This window comes from Lemur catta, chromosome 1 (assembly GCF_020740605.2).
Source record: "Lemur catta isolate mLemCat1 chromosome 1, mLemCat1.pri, whole genome shotgun sequence".
Taxonomy (NCBI): Eukaryota; Metazoa; Chordata; class Mammalia; order Primates; family Lemuridae; genus Lemur; species Lemur catta.
The window spans coordinates 57,976,318-57,993,836 of record NC_059128.1 but is presented as its reverse complement, the minus strand read 5'-3'; the positions used below and the strand labels follow the sequence as shown (position 1 = coordinate 57,993,836).

At 43.6% G+C, this 17,519-nt stretch overlaps 1 protein-coding gene across 8 annotated transcripts in view; it reads left to right on the top strand.

The window, feature by feature from the left end:
* Window positions 1–2,235: 2,235 nt before the first annotated feature.
* NPAS3 (neuronal PAS domain protein 3) overlaps window positions 2,236–17,519 on the top strand; it is an 833,226-nt gene continuing 817,942 nt past the window's right edge. For 6 of the 8 annotated variants that reach the window (XM_045568967.1, XM_045568985.1, XM_045568957.1 and 3 more), the window contains exon 1: window positions 6,207–6,679. In XM_045568967.1, the coding sequence (XP_045424923.1) occupies window positions 6,630–6,679 (50 nt within the window). In that variant the 5' untranslated portion in view covers window positions 6,207–6,629. Of the gene's footprint in view, window positions 2,307–6,206; window positions 6,680–17,519 lie in introns of those variants that run through there. The other 2 variants (XM_045568977.1, XM_045568931.1) reach the window with 1 other exon arrangement.

Sequence of the window (17,519 nt, the reverse complement as noted above, 5' to 3'; positions counted from 1 at the left end):
CCTTTCCTGGGAAGGAGGGAGTCAGGACCTCGGTTAGGTCTTCAACTAACTTGTGGGATCCCTCGCACAAGCCCCAGATGCTCATTACGATTCTTTTTACGTGCAACACGTGGGGGACGAAACAGTTTCATATCTCCTGGTATTATCTGCCGTCCAAAGCATTTTCTTTGAGAGGAAAATGGAAACGCAGCTGCGCCGTGGGCCGGGCCAGCGAGAGCCGGGGCTCCCTCCCTGGTTCCCTGCGGCTGCCGGGCGCGGGAGGCACCTCCGGAAACTGCCTTGGGTTAGGGGAGCTCAGAGGTTGCCCCAAGGGGCGCGGGACGCCGCGGGCCAAGGACTCGCCTTTGTGCGGCTTGGCTCCTTCCCGAGAGCCATCAGGGTGGGAGGAGACGTCCGGGTTTGCGGCGGGGGCAGGCGTCTGGCCCCTAGACCGGGTGCTGGGACGCTGGGCTGGGTGGCCTCTGCCACTCTTGGCCTTGGCAACTTCTGGCCAATCCTTCTGCCCCTCTGGGTCCCGGCGGGCCGGCTGCGCCCCAGGCTCAAAGGGTTAAGCAGGTGCCTCGCTGGGCGAGGCGCTATTGGCCGAGGGCTGGGGCCGCGCGGCTGCGGTCACCACGCTTCGCCTAGTCCCACTCGGGTTCGTGCGGAAGGCACGGCGGCCACTCGTCCCCCGGCTGCGGGGATGGGGCCTTGGCGCGCGGGGAGTGGAAAGGAGGAGAGGACGAGAAAGGAAACCACCAGAAACACCAGCAAAGGGGGCGAGTGTGGCGCGCGCAAGAGGAGGGGAACCCGAGCCCTGCATCCCGAAGGGGGCTGCGCCCACCGCCCGCAAGTCCACTCCTGGCTCTCTAGCCGGAAGAAAGAGGAGGAAGTGGGACAACAGGGATCCAGGGCAGGGGGTGGGGGGTAACGATCAACTCCCTTCTCCCCCATCCACTAGCTGAGTGAGAAGTGCAAGTCGTCACTTAAAAAGGCGCACCCAAGCCACAAGCATCTCTCTCTTCACCCCCTAAAGAAACACTGATGTAACAATATGGAGAAGTAACTGAGAGACGCGAGGAAATAAATGCACGTGTTTTCTCTTTTTGTTTCCCTGGTGGTTGGAATTTGCGGAGTTCGCCTCAATTGTGGCTGCTAATTTATTCGTTTCATCGGTCAAAAGGGGCATATAGAAGTGGGTCATCGGGGTACACCCGGATCCCTGTGGCCGGACCCACAGTGCCCGACTCACAAGTTTGTCCAGGACCAACCCGCCCGCCCACCAGGAACGGGAAGACCCCATTCTAATAAAGGGAACAAACTCTCCATTGCACAAAAGCGGCTTCTTTTTCCCCCTCTGCCTTTGCACACCATCCCTCTCCGTTAAGTATCAAGTTCTCCGGGAGCCCAACTTGCGCTTGGCAACCCTCGCGCTGCCTGATATGCAGAAGATGGGCAAAGAGGGGTTCCGGCTAGGAAGGGAGGTTCTACGCCCCCATTCCTGCACACGCGGGCTGGATTCCAGGTTGCTGGAAGCCGCAGGAGGCGCGAGCCTGCCTGGATGGTGGTTATTTCTCTAGAGAAAGGAGGGGAGAGAGCGCGCCTCAGTCTTGCACTTTGGGTCGGAAGTGCGCAGCGTGTGTGCGTGTGTGTGTGTGTGTGTGTGTGTGTGCAGAGGGGGGCGGGAAAGAAATGCACCCTCCGCTGCCCGTCATTCCCTTGCACCGGCCAAGTCCTCGCCAAGCCTCCCGGTGCATCCTTCCTCCGCCACCCCCTCCCCTTCTTCCCTCAGCTGGGCTCGCGCGGCGCAGCCGGAGCAGCCAGTGAGAGCAACATCCTGGAAAGAGGGGGGAGAACCACCGCCCCCCAAAAGGGAAAAAAGGCCCCACCCTGACACGTTTTGCTGTTTGCAAGTCCCTCGCACGCCCCCCCCCACCTCCTCCTCGCGCTCGCGGCCCCCCCAGCCCGCTGCGCGCACATCAAAGCGCCTCTCCGCCGCGCACAGTGGCCGCGGCTCACTAATGGGATTGCAGGCTGGTGCCTGGCTCCGCTGCTGCCGCCGCCGCTGCTCGCGCTGCTGCTGCTGCCGCCGCCCGAGCCTAAGCCCGAGCCCGAGCCCCCGCCAGCCCGAGCCCAGAGCCGCCGCACCCGGGGGCCGAAGCCGCGGCGATGATCCGAATCTTTCCGGATTTCAGCGTGCAGGTGACGGCCGCGGCGGCCGGCGGGGCGGCCGCGGGGGTGCCGGCCGGCGCGGGCATGGGGAGGGCCGGCGCCGCGGCCAACGGCACCCCGCAGAACGTCCAGGGCATCACCTCCTACCAGCAGCGGTGAGTAGTCCCGCCTGGGCTGGGTTAGTGCCCCCGCCCCGGGGTGCTGGGGTGGGACCCACTTTGCCTCCTGTTTGGTGTCTTACAACACACATGCACATCGCCAGGGCTCACTTTGCCTGCCCCTCATTCTACAGATGAGGAAGAAAAAATAATTCAGAATCCAGATTGAAAAGCAGTCTAGTGCACTGGCGAAGTGAAATCATCCTTTGCCCTCTCCCTGGCCCCAAATCCAGAGCCTCCGCCCTGAGTAGCGGAGGAGTTGCAGCGAAGTCTGAGACGCCGCACAAGGTGCTCTTGCAAAGTTTGGGAGCCTCATTCCCTTCCAACAGAATTTTCTCAATGCCTCTGCCCGGCGCGGAAACGCGCTGACGGACAGCCTGGGGCCAATTGATCACTGGAGGCTGATTGATCATTTGTTTCCAAACAGAATAGGAACGATTTTCACGTGTAGATGTAGACTTGCAATTCTACATAATAGTGTTATCATGTCACCTGTTACTACAGGCAACTACAGCATGAAATCCGAGTCTCTTCGGCGCTGTTAAGTATTCATCTTAAACGTATTATAATGCAAATGCGTAAGATTCAGAGATACAAGTTAGGAAGCAAATTTTACAAAGTTAGGCTACTAGTGAGAAAGGAGTTTTAAAGTATTACTTGTTTGTATTTCTGCTAAACATTTTTATAGATTTCTTTAAAAAGTATAGATGTGACATTGAGATAGTAAGCATTCTTTGAGTCAAAGGAAAGAAAGGGAAAAAAATTTTACCACCACCAATAGTCTTAGAACCCTAAAGTTTTTCCTTAAGAACAACTTTTGATGTTACAAGATTTTATCGGAAATGTAATCTACAAAAATGCGCTGAGAAAAACTAACAATGTAATATGAAAGGTTAGCTCCCTATTTGTGGGGCTCAGTTTTATAAAAGATGGAAGAAAAAAGAACACATGAAAGTGTGAAATTAAATATTTGTGTTTCCCAGATTGCACACGATTAAACATCTGAGAGTTTGCCAATGGCATTTAACTTAAAATATACACAATGCATAATTCAAATAACAGTTCCTATTTTTACCTTGTATTTCAAACTTCATTGATTTGAGAACCTTTGATTTGAACAAACAGTATTTAAACTGAAAAGGTTAAGATAATCTATCACTGCCATATTTTGTGCCTCCTAACCAATGGCCCAGTGACCAGAGCAGATTTTGCATAACACATTGAGTGTTTTCCAAGTTGATGCCCAGTATTGCAAATATTCTGTAGATGACTTCATTATATGCTCTGCGTATTGTCGGAAGTTTAAAAAAGAGTCCTGAAAAATAATTCAAAAATGGGCTATTCCTTGTCAAAGATTTTTTTTATTTAAATTATTTCAGTCTTGTTTTACTTCAGTGAATATAAGAACCTTTAATACACAAGATCTGGGAATCTTTTAAACATAATGAACTAGAAAAGAATTAGATATTTCCTTTTCTTGGTTCAGGTATGTTTTTTGTCATTTATAAAACATTTAAATGACAATAGTATCTGGTGGTCACTTTAACTAGAAAGTGCAGGCAATAGGCACAATAGTATGGTCTGTGAAGTAGGGCGTCAGGGGTCAGAAATGTCAGATGGCCTTTGGATGATTTCAGGGATCTCTGGGGAACTTGAGCTAACCTATAAGACATAAATTGGGCTTAAGGAGGTGGGGGGGGGAGTCATGAATTTTCATCCTTTAGGTTTGCTCTGAGTGTTGGTGTTGTCCTTCACCATTAAGATCATGTCCATCTTGGGGCCAATTTCCCCTCAAGTCAGGAGCATCCAGGGTTAGTCCCCCACAGTCTGCCGCCCCAAAACTGAAAGCTGCACTGGTGCTTTCCACCTTCTGAATTTGGGGCACTTACTAAGTCTCTGAATCCCACTTCAGTTCTAAAGATTAAGGCTTTAAAAATAAGCAACTCTAAACTTTGGGATGTATTATTTCCTCCCTCGCTTTTTATGTTCTATTGACAGAAGAGGTGATAGCTGTGAAAAATGTAGCCTTCTTTGATTTCGTTACTCAGATATGATGACACCTGTTACTGTCTTTAATTTTAGTTAATTTGGGGGGCAGGAGAGTGAGTCATGTAGGCTAAGAATATTATTAGCAAGTGTTTGAGGTAGGATCTGAGTCAGGAGTCCCCTGTCCTTTGGCACTTCAACAGAATTGTGGGCCACCAACATCACCAACATGTCAGGCTTTAGGGGCATTGAAGGGCAGACTTAGTTTCCACCTGGAGACCTGGGTATGTTTGCTTTAGTGAATGGTGACACATCATTTTACCAAAAGAGAATTTTTAAGTGCTTTTGGGGAGTCTGGTGAGGAAGTGACAGGAATGGGGTTTTTTAAAGCAAAGAGTGGCCTGTTAAGAAAACACAAGCTTCTCTCATTTGTCATCTTTGGGCAGAAACGCCCTAGACAGGCTGTCCTAGAGCCAAAACTTCCAACTGGCAACTTTTCCCCTTCTCTGCCAGCCCATGTATGTCTTGTACACAACACTCTCCACTCCAGTTTATTTCGCAATCATTCTCATTTTCTCCTACCTGTAGAGTGTACTCAAAAAAGAACTTAAACACCATCGTGCAGATTAAACACCTCTGCCACGGAAAAACACTTATGATTTCCTTGGAAGTTTCCAACTCCCAGCCCTACTTTACTGAAATAGTAGAGACCGAAGAAGACCCCTTTTCAGGCCTTCCCCCTCCTCCACACTTTTAAGTTTAAAGTAAAATGCAAAGCCTCATATAGGACTGATGTATTCCATCAGTCTCTTTCATTCATTAAAAGTGGAAATGCTTTGGGAGTCCTTTCTACTTGTCTGGTTGACACATGACTGACCCAAGTCTCAGCGTAAAAAGCCGCCCACACGATTCAGAGTGGTTTCGTGGAGAAAACGCTCTGACCAGTGTCTACCCAGGTAATAAGATGTCAGCGCTGGCCCTGCACTGAGTAGCCAACCTTTCTCTAGGCCTTGCTGAGCTGTAAAATGGGGCGGCGGCGGGGCTACATCCCAGAGGCCGGCAGTCCAGTCTCAGGAACCAGGACCCGAGTCCAGAGGCGTTTGTATCTCACTGCGTTTAAACCCGTGCAGAGTCACCTGTGAATCCTGAGGTCTGCACATGTGTACATTCGTGAATATGCAGATGCTCCGGCTTTGGGAACGCCGCTGAGAGTGCCGGAGCCACAAGGTGCCTGTGCCGCCGCTGCGCCAGCCCACGGGGCTCTCTCGGGGCTCGCTGGCTTGGGCCCACGCACCCCCACCCATCCCCCGCATTTATTTCCGCTGTCCCCGAAGGCACTCCTGGGACTGGGTCCTGCCCCGGCTAGCTCTTGTGGCCTCCCAGTTCCTCTCGCTCGCTCTTTTTTTCCTCCTGGCTTCGATACTCCAGAGAAAGGAAGTGTTCGAAACTGCAACTGAGTGGCGTTGTTGCGCCGGCAGCCGAGCTTCCCAGTCCCCCAACGAGAGAGAGAGAGAGAGAGAGAGAATGAGAGAGAGAGAGAGAGGAGAGAGGGAAGGAGAGAGGGAAAGGGAGAGAGAAGGGGAGCAGGGGGGTGTCTGCGTGCGAGGGAGCGCTCTGAGCAAAGCAGCTGGAAAATGCCCAGAAATACTTTCACAGCGGTCAAGCTGGAACCCCCAGCGTGCCCTCCCCCTCCTCGCCCCTCCCGGCCTAGGCCCGGGCTGCCCCCCGCCGGGAGGGTGTGTGCCCCACCTGCCGCCAGGCCAGCTCCGGGTGGTGGCGGTGGGGCTGGCGGGGGGTGTGTGCGTGGTGGCGCGAGGGTGAGAACCCGGAGGCGGCGGGGCCCTGGGCCGGGCTGCCCGCGGGGCCGCGCGGCCGCCTCCCCCCGCCGCCGCCACCTCCCCCTCCTCCTCCGCCGGTCGCCTGTCTCCGCGCTGGGCATGTCTCGGGAGCCGGAGCGGCCCGGGCCGCGGGCGCTCTGCGGCGCATGGACGGCGGCGGCGCCCGGCGAGCAGGGGGAGGAGAAGGCGCAGGCGGCGGAGGAGGCGGCGACCTGCGGCGGGGAGCACCGGCGGCGCGAGAGGACGGCCGGCCGCCGGCGAGGCTCCGGCCCCACTACTTTTCCGTAGCCTCCCTGCCTCAGCAGCACGGCCGCCGCCGCCGCCGCCGCCACGGCCACCGCCACGGCCACGGCCGCCGGGCAGCCGCCGAGCGCCGCGCACGCCCGCACTCACTCCCGCCACCCCACGCACACGCACACCCCCCGCCCTCCCCACGCCCCCACCCGGGAGGGGGGAGAGAGGCAAAAAGTAAGAGAGGAAAAAAAATAGCAGGAAGATGGCGCCCACCAAGCCCAGCTTTCAGCAGGATCCTTCCAGGCGAGAACGGTAACACTTTTCTGTTTATTGAACCTGCCGCCGGGGCCGCTGCTCCCGCCGCCGCCGCCGCCGCCGAGGTGGCGGGGCCCGCTCCGCAGCCCGCCTCCTGGGCCGCGAGCCCGCGGGGACCTCGGCTGGGGCTCGCGGCTCAGCGCTCGCCCGCGGTCCCCGCGCGCACCGTCCGCCGGCAGCGCTGCGGCAGCGGGCGGGCGGGCTCCGGCGGCGGCGGCGGCGGCGCCAGGCTCTCCGAGCAGTCGCACCTCCTCGGCTCGGCGAATAGAGTGACTCGCTGACAAAAAAAAAAAAAAAAAGAAAGAAAGAAAAGAGAAAAAAAAAAAGAAAGAAAGAAAAAGAAAAGCAAAAAGAAACAAACAAAAAAGAGAAGGCGCTGCTGTGTGCCAGGGAGCAGCGGTGAGGGTGGGGGCCGGGGGATCCCCGGGGCCGCCGCAGCTCCCTTGGCAGCTGCTCTCGAGGAAGGGAATGAGGCTGGGGAGGGGGAGGGAAGGCGGGCGAGAAGAGGGAGGAGGAGGCGAGGAGGAGGAGGAGGAGGAGGCCGGGGGCGGGGAGCGCCGAGCTCGCGCCAGGCCCGGAATGTGTCGCGCAGGGGCCGCCTCCGCGCCGAGCACTAGGCCGGGCGGAGCTGAGTGCGGAGCGCGGCCGCCGCCTCCCGCCGCCCGGGCTGCGCCCTCTGCTTCGGCAACTTGTGGGGCGCCTCTCTGCCTCCGCTCTCATCTTTCCTCCTCTCCGTCCCCCCTCCCAAAGAAAAAAGAAAAATAAGGAAGAAGACCCTTAAATCCAAATAAGCAAACCAACAGCGAGATTCAAAATGTGTCAGCAGTTGGAGCATCTATGCCCCGTTAGTTACTGTTTGGGGATCTGTGTTTTAAAAAGTTCCTGGTGAGAATTGCATATCCAGGCTAGGGGCTCAGTCGAGCATGTCTGTTTGAAGTTAGTTAAACTAGTAGAGCCAAAGGGAAAGGGAGTTTGTGTTCAAAATATCCTTAGCCGTCCTACGTGAATAGCATTGTTAGATTTTAAGAGTAACTGAGCACCCCCTCCCACTACCACCAACGTGGTTTTCCCTCCTGCTGTCCACCCAGCCTACTTTGTTTGGAATCCTATTGACTATTAATTGGCAGCGTTAATGACATTAATTGCATATAGCATATTGGTTTGAGCAAAGTGAAAGTCTCTGTCTGCAAAGAGGAAAGGCTCAGTAGGAAGTATGAAATGTTACCCATTGATTCATGAACAAAACAAATACAGTCAGATATGTGCACCCCCACTCCCCAAGCAGGGACGTGTACTTTCCTTAGGGACGTATGTGAACTTGAAAAAAAGACGAAGGAAGTGCTTAGTTGCAAGATTTAATTATTAGTACATAGACAGTTTTGTTTTTGATACAGCATGGTATTTAACCTATAGCTCACATCAAAAGAAGATAGGGAGATATTCAGACGTCTATCCATTTAGAAAGCTTCTATTGTACTCTTGCTTGTTTCTTTCATACAATAGGGAAGGCAGAATTGTCAGGATTAAGGAAATACTTACATTAAGTAGATACATAATTGACTATTTCTAAACTCTAGATAATTCTGTAAAAACCATATATCTGAGAGTAAATCATACATAATCCAGTTTTCAAAGATGTTAAATGTGTGTAGCATTAACTATTACTCCCAAACTGTAGAAAAGCTGACAACTCATACAGCTAAAATGAACATTTAGTTCTTAAGAAGTGTTAGTGTTTTATAAAGAATTCACATATTACTTTACACTTTTAGGTGGGAAAAAATTTATTTCTGAGAGCATTGTGCAAGGCTTTTAATAATTTTTTTAATCTAACAAGGTGCTGAATGCTTTTTGAAATCATAAATTTATAATAGATTTCCTTCTTCTTCCCCCATTCCTTCCTTCCCCTTTCCCCCCTTCTCCCCTTCCCTCTCTCCCTCCCTCTCTTCCTTCCTTCTTGCCTACTTTGTGGGTTCTGTGGGTAGTAAATGAATTTATTGGGATGGCCCCAGTAATCTCTCTAGCAGAAGTCTATTTGTGTGCCATTTTGGGAATTTCTCTGAGATAGGAATCTCGAAGATAGAATTAATTTCTAGGGGAAACTTCATAGCCTGTGCATGAGTGCGTTCTTTATCACCTGTCTCCATTTGGCATTCGAAGAAGGTAAATCAAAGTGTGCGATTTGTTATTCTGCTCCACTTGAGAGCTGAACTAAATAACACTTGGTCTGAAATTCTGATTGAAGTTGTAGGAGGATATACTGTATTTAATTTAATGCCCTTTAATAGCATCTTCTTGTTCAGGTTGGATGCTGTCATTTTAAAGGTTGGATCTGAGAAGGTTTAACCTGTAGGGAGAGGGAGGAGTAGTAACAATGGGGTAGGGGGCAGAAGCAGCACTGTAGAGTAGAGGAAGGAACGAGTTATAAACTAAGCCTTTCAAACAGTAATAACTGCAAACTTGGCCCGTTATCCAAACAGTTGTTTTATGCCCCAAGGGTTCACTTTGTTATCAGGGTTTTAAATGCTCTTAACACTTTAAGTGTAAACATTACACATGTAAGTTGATTTGGTTTTGTAATGAGAAATGGGAAATCAGATGATTTGTTCAGGAGGGCATTTTTTTTCATAGTTACTTGCTTCAACTAAGTAGGCATTCCACCTTTATTTGCACTTTGTGTCTAGAACTTGCTGATTAATAGTATTATTTCTCTGTAGCAGTTAACCACAACTATGTCTATAAAAGATGACTTTCTGTGGACATATTTTAAATCGTATCCTCCTATTTATTTAAAAAATGGTTTCCAAATCATTGATTTCGCAGAGGCATTCATGGACATTTTATTCTTTACTGCTTTTCAAATACATCCATAATCAAAAACTAATAGAGAAAAAATATATGTTTTGAATTGTCTTATTATTTATGAAATGTCTAACCTGTGTATAATAATACAATACAAGAATCATTTCCTTATAATAATGTTTACAAAGTAAATTTGGAAAAAGAAGGTTGTTCTTGGTAATCTCCGGCTACTGTTTAGTACTCCTTAAATGTATCTGAATCATACATACAGAAAGTGCCTCTTTAGGGCCTGAAAGAACAAGTTGAAAACCTGGTATACCTAAACTTGTTTGATTTTCTTTAAACTCCAGTGGACTGCAAATTATATAGCACTGCCACAGAGTTTTTCTACTAGGTGGATGTATAACCAAGAAAATTAGGCAGAGAAGTGTCAAGCATGTGATATGCCCATGCTGGTTTGCAAAGCACATTCCAGTAGCACAGGGTATTTGGTTTAAAAAGCAGAGGTGGGAGAGGAGACTTTTTGGAGGTATTTCTTTCTACAGTGTAAGCTTAAACAGAGTGATAAATGATTATATGCGTTGTCTAATACTTGCTTATATATATAAATAGCTCCACAAGATTGCTTAAATGATAATCGAAAATATGAAATAGGATGGCCTTCATATCACAAGGCCAAGGGTCTACAAATGGAAAAACTGAAATAATGAAATATTTCCAAGGCAACAGACTGTCAACAAGAACTGTAATGCATGGGCATATCATAGATCCACCAGAGAGGATATTAGACGATATAGCTCCAGAGCCAGGAGTTATAATGACCTTTATTACGTAGGACCCTCCCACATTACAACATCCTTTCAGATTTCCAGTTTCTGATTTATGAATTGAGAGACATATAACTACTCCAAATGTGCAATATGCCTGTCCCTAGATTTGATTTGTTACAATGAGCAAACTTGAATTCAACCTCATTTGATGCTTTTACTTTTTTTTAAAAGAAAGTTACAGGAGGTATTTTCATCACCTAGTGGTGTTATGAGAAAGGTTTTGGTCCCCATAACTTTATATATTCTTAAAAATATGACTGAAAGTTATGTGTAATTAATATTTTAGCAATGAATCGGTAAGAATTACATTGCACTTTAATCCACAAATACGAATAGTTTGATAATTGTAGTGATATGAATTTTGATTTCCCCCGGCAATTATTCCACACCATGATTGCCCCTATACTGTAATAGAGCTATTTTATGGAAATCCCAGAATTTCTTTGAACCCCTTGACTCTTTTTCTCTGTCCCAGATCTTAGTCTGGGATCCTCTGGCATATGAAATGGCATCTGTTTGAAATGGGACCTGCTGTCCAGGATCCCCTGCTGTGTGGTGAGGTTTTCTATGACAGGATGCCTACCTGTCTATCTGTCTATACACATGCACATATATGCTTTTATCAAGCAATACTTTTTGGGGAGGACTTAGGCAGGGTAGCTTTTATTTAGTTATTTTTTTAAGCTGTAGATCTTCATATTTGGGGATATTGTGGGGAATAATTACAAAAGTTTCTAAATCACTCCTATTAATGCTTTCTTTTATAAACCTCCTCAAGTGCTTTACTATTAATAACTCAAATGTAAACCGTAGTCTGTTTTTGTTTTTCTACAATTCTTGTGATCCTCTGTTTTATTCAGAATGTCACAAATTTAAAGAAAATTAAGCATACCTGATAGCAGAAGTACGCCCCCCCCCTTGCTATATTTACATGGCTACTTTTTCTACATTGTAGCATCTAATCATTTCAATTGATTTTTTTAAAGTTTGGCATTGCATTTGTGTTAGTCTAACTTCAGGTGTCTTATAGACATGTCTTTAATTGCTTAGGATGAGTAAGGCTGAAACTTAGTGAAGAAGTTGGTATGTCAAAAATTTTAGTTAATTAGTTGATACAGACAACAACTTCATGTTGTAAATATAACTCTTTAAATTTTAAATGCTACCAAAGTTGCATATAATGGAATATGTGAAACTTTATTTAAATCTACAATTGGGTAAGAACTTCTAGAATTTATGGGAAAATTCAGTTGTTGCGTTTAATGATGTTAGCATTTTCACAGTAAATAGTGGCCTTTTTTCCCCTCATTGGGCAGTGTAATAAACCAACTGTAACTGAATGGTATTTTTACTGCGCTGGGCCTCATTAGTGTGAATAGGATGTTTGCACTATTAAGTTTGATAGAACCTTACATAGTTAGAATAATTTGTGGTAATATTAGTAATACTACAGTACGTAAACAGGACATGGCTTAGTAAGAAAAAAGTGACTGCTACTGTATCTGAAACGACTAGGGGAGTGACAAGATTAAACAACACTTGAAGTTGTCGTCTGTATACATTTGTAAAGCATGATGTTTTGGTGAATTAACTGGAATATTGTGGTCATGTGTACAAAATCATGAGCAGCGAGATGAAAATCTCATGTTACTATCGCCCGCAGTGCTCCTGGCCCTAGACTGTAATTATTGATTGGTTCTCTCATTCAGGTTTATTTACTGATCCTCTGCCATGGACCATGGTAACTTGTGCCAGGGACAGTACTGAATAATATACCCTGTAACAGCAGTTGCTTTGGTTATAGATTTGCCCTGCATATGCAAATATAGAGAGCCAGATAATACCCTTTTCTAAAAGAGTAAGAAGTGCAGAGTTCGTAGAAATATAAGGCTCTCTTTTTTCATTTCTGTTAGCTTAGTTTTCTGGGAGGACAGTTATTCAACTTATAAAATATTATAATTAGTAACTGTAAAATGATTAGAGGTTCTTGAAGGAAAGAAAGAGAAAAGATGCTATATAAATATCACTGAAATTATAGCAAAGATTTAAAAAGATGTTTTGATAGGATTTAAGGATAAAAATTGGTTACATATGATACTAATAATAAGAAACATTTATTGGACACTGCCATGTTTCAGACTCTGTATACATACTTCATGGTAATTTTCTCATTAGTTTCCCTACTGTCCTATGAGGGAAGTCCTAATGTCCCCATTTATAGATGAGAAAATGGAGACTTTGCATTCCCAAGGAAGGTGATAGAGTTAGAGATTGAATTCAGGTTTGTCTCTGATGTGGACTTGGGCAGTGTAGTCTCTGTAGAAATGTACCTTAATACCAGTGTGAAGGGACCTGCGTTTTTGGACTTTTCAAAGTCAGAGATTTCAGAACCGATGCCAGAGAGTTCCAATGGCAGAAACACTGGTTACACCCTGGACAGTGAACTTTTCTATTTTGGTCCTTCATCAGATGTTGGAGAATTTGAGAAATACAGTGTCTATAAAGTTAGAGAAGGAATCAATATTCAAAGTATTCTCATGTCACCCTCTAACATTCCAATAGTTTTGTGATTAAGCTCCATAGCTATATATACTTTAGGGCAGATTTTTAGCTGAATGGTTTCAGAATCAGTTTGTCTCGTACATATGTGTCTTTGATTACAGTGTATGAAGTCCTAAGGCCTCTTCCACTCACGCAATCCATGCCTCAGAGTGTGCCACAGCTTGTCTGAAGATTACAGTTGAGGCGTTTTTATTTTGTAATAGTTTTGCTATTGGGTGTGTAGAAACAGCCTCATGTGGCTCTCTGAATAACACTCTTTAGTACTTAACTGTGTTTCTGGATATTGTCTTTTGAAATATATAAGGACTTGCGTAAGTTGGCCCCCTGCCAAATTTTGTGGCATTATAATGACAGTAAGCATTCATATAGCACTATATGCTAATACACAGGTACTGTTCTAAGGGCTTTGGATGTATTAACTCATTTAATTAAAAACATAACATGTTAAAAATGGACTACAGTAAATACATAAATGGTAAGTTATTTAGTCCTTGCCTTCTCCCAAAACACCCCCACCCCCAGGCCCTTCAAGAAGGGAATGTCAGTCTTTGGTAGCATTTTTATTTCTCTGTGCCAGGAACCCTAGGGGGTTGGTCTAGTATATAACAGTTCTTTAACAAAAACTATGCTTCAGGAAACTTTGTAGCATCTGACTCCATCACTGCTTATTGCAGAAAGTATGCGAAACTTTGGGTAGTAGAACAGCATGCCACATTTATGGTTATATTTTTGGATGTAATACTGTCAACCAAATAGCTTCTTTAAAAAAATAAAATGTATAATATAAATTTTAGGGCTTGAAAGGACTAGATAAGCAGTGCTTGAGTATTTGTGGTTGCAAAGATAAGTATTTTACTTGCGTATCTTAAATATTCACTTTTACATTCAACAGATTTCTTGTTTATGTAAAGAATAGGTTGTCTTATAAAATGTTGGAAGAAACTCATTTAGAGAGATGTTTTACTCAAATGTTAAGGATAAAAAGCAAAAGTCAATAGGAAGTATAAGTGGAAAATAAGTTAAAAATTTAAAGCAGCCATCGGATTATCTTAAAAGAAATTATATCTGATTACAGTATTATATTATTACCAGAATGCTAGTGCAGAATTAAAGTGTTCTGACTTGGGAACCTAGTAAAAAACATTAAAACTTAACAAATCTTTATCACATATTTTGTAAAGTAGCGCTCCACAGAATTTTAAGACCACTTTATGGAATCCTAGGTCATTTCAGTAATATCTCAGTAACATCTGATAAACTAGAGCTTTTCCATTTGTAAGATTTATAAAAGGATTTATAAAATAATTTTATTTTAAAGAACAATTTAATATTGGATTAGGGGTAATCTGCATGTGACTGTAGCTATAAATAGCACTTTCTTCCCCAAATGTCTGAATTTTCCTTTCTGCCACTGTAACAGTGCAGAAAAGGATGCTAGTTCTAAACTTCATTCAGAAGCACTTTATTCAGAAAGAATGCAGTATTTTGGCGGGGGCAAGTGGAATGATTGAAACTGCAGGACGTTTCTCTTTCATTTTAGAAAATGGAGATAACGATGAATAAACATATTTTAGTAACTAATGTATATTACATTGATTGAGGGAGCATTTTTTCCCCACAAATATTTATTCCTCAGAATCTACTTCTGAAAACCATATACGTTTCATTGATATATATGAATGGGACGAATTTTTGTTATACAAGATTTTTGTATATGGTGTACATGTACCCAGCTTTTATATGTTATATATATAGTTAATAGCATAAATTATATATAAAATATGTATCAGATATACCATGTTTGTGTATGTCTACCTAAAATGGAAAAATGTTACAAATATATCTTGAACAAATTATAAATGTCTTATTTAGATTGGGTTAAATTTAAATGTATGCAGTGGATTGGTGACTTTTTTGTTTTCCTAATGCTGTAAGGAAAAGTAGGCTCATCATTTTTTTGCACATTTTTATTGTTCTGTGTAAATGTAATTTGTTAATCCTGTGAAATTTGTCATAGATAAATTTGCTTGGATTATCTTGTCACCACCGTATCTGCATTCTTTTGTTCATTGCTTATTCATAATTTAACAGTCTGGCAGTGAGCCTTTTTGGGATGCTCACAAAAGATATATGACCTCTACCAGCTGCTACTATAACCTGCAGAATGCACAGCAAGACATTAGAAACGTGAGGATTCCTCTACTGATTAAAGTGCTCTTCATTTAAACAGTCTGTTCATAAGAATCTTAGGAATCTCTTGCTACCAACAGTTTTGATTTTTTTTTCCTCCCCAATAAAATTAGTTCTAACAATTGTATCTTCATTTCATATGAATTTTTCAGATTATCCAAAGGAAGTTAATTTCTTGAATGCTGTTTCTTCTTTATAACTAAGTACTTAAAAATTTATATTTGGGGGATGTTCAAATTATCCAAAAATGGTTTTATTGGGCAAGGAAGAATGGAGAGTAGAAGAGATATATCACATCCTAATGTTAGAAGAAATGGTTGGTTTAATCCTGTTTGAATCCAAGTACTTTACAGTATATACTCTAAACACTCCATATTATGTAGTATGTAGCAGATAGTAAAAAAAATGTTCCTTGAAGTATAACGACATCTTCAGGTTTCCATTATTCTGAATTAGTTTAGCATAGGAAAGTATTCTCCCCCACCCCTTCTCTCTCTGTCTCTTTCTCTTCTTTCTGTCTCTCAAAATCAGCAGATCAGTTTATGAGCAATGGTTAGTTTTTGCCTCTCTTCTGTGCAGGCATATGATTACAGTTCAGAATAATTCATTGCTAATCCATGCAGTATTGGTTCATCTCCATCACTCTGTTCTGTGATTAGAGCCTCAGGCCTGCTGCCTCGCTTTCCGCCCTGATTTTCTTTAACTGCAACCCTTGTTTTAATATAGTTCTGTAGTCACCACTCTCCTGCCAGCCCTCTCCATTCCTCATATATATCGATTGCAGTAGATTAATATTTATTTGAAGCTATTTTTCAGACTTTGTGAAAAATGTATTCATTTCTTACTGTGAATCTTCATCTAAAGGGAGGGCGAGAGGGCTCAGGTATGCAACTCTTCTTAGAGAGTAAACTATAGCATTTTAAATCTTGATTCTTTGCAATGGTGGATGATGTTTTCTATTTTACAAATCAGGAAGTTTAGTTTCCTTGGAAAACATTTTAGACAGAGTAAACTACAATGTTAACAGTTTATTTGTTTGTAACAATTCTAGCATGGCTTTCTGTATTTTCCAGGTATATACTATAGCCAATGCAATCACCATAATATACATTGATCAGCTTGCAGTGAATATTTCCAGACAGGAAATCATCATCCAAAGCTATCACTTTCCTTAGCATCAAAATTTGCCAATTTTACCAGAAGGTCATCTAACAGATTTTTAAAAGACTTTGTTTCAGATCTCAGTAGTCCTGTGTTCCTTTTAATAATTACTTTCGTCTCATTGTAGCTGTGTGTTTGAAAGTGTAGGTCAATGAGGATGATTGCATTCAGAATTTCATGATCTGTGTAGTGGAACAAATTGAAAGCAAAGCCTGTATCAATCACTGTGAAGGGAGGGTTAATTGTTACCGCTTCTCAAGCCTCTGGACAGATAAACCAGTAATGAAATACTTATTGCTGTGATATGTGAATGCTAAAGGATCAAACAATGGAAACAGAAGCAGTCTTCAGAGATAACCAAAAAGGCAAAGAAAAAAGAATAAACTGGATGAAAGTATGGAACTGTGTACTGCATTAACTCTCTTAAAGTAATACTGTTTTTAACCTCCCACCCATCTTTTTCTGGCAGGTTAGGACAGTATCATATATCAGGTTGCTAAAGCCAAATAAGAATATACATGGAAACCACTCTTTCTATATTAAAAAACAGAAAAGAAAGAAAGAAAGAGTACAGTCCTATGATATAAACTCTGTATATTTTATAAAAATAATTGTTTCATATTACTACTTATGTAAGGTATTTTTTAAAAAATTAGGGATGCTATATGTCAAATATTAAATGTTAAATATGCACAAATGGCTTAAATTCCAGAATGTTTTAAAGGATTATTATCTTTGAAGAAATTTTTGAATTATTGGTCCATAGTAGACTCAAGTATAGAGAAAATTATGTAACACATAAAGAAATAGTAAAATAAGAATTAGTGTGGCAAAGAAATCATGAGATTAGAGTAAACACATTTAACCATTTCTTTCATATGAACTTAACATTTAAACATCTGTTAGTTACTTATATGTTGAAATATATGCAAAAATATTTAGCCAAATTGAAGTCTTAGGCCCATGACAATCATCTCAACACAGTGGGTAGTTCTGAAAATTAATGAGAATGATAATACTGTAAAGACTGTTCCAGAGTTTGCCCAAATTCATTATCTAAGACTCTTGTTAAGAACATCTCAAAGAATTTTAACCAGGAAAATATATTAATGGTTCAAAAGCATTTTCAAAACCCTGAATTATAAAAGTATAATGGAATTATATATGCAAGAGTTATAGTTAGCAACACAGATAGTAGAAGACATTATGAAGGCAAATTTTTCCATAACCTATACTGCTCTTGCATGTGGTTTAATCCATAGGGTTTAATCTCATACAGTGTGTGTGCGTGT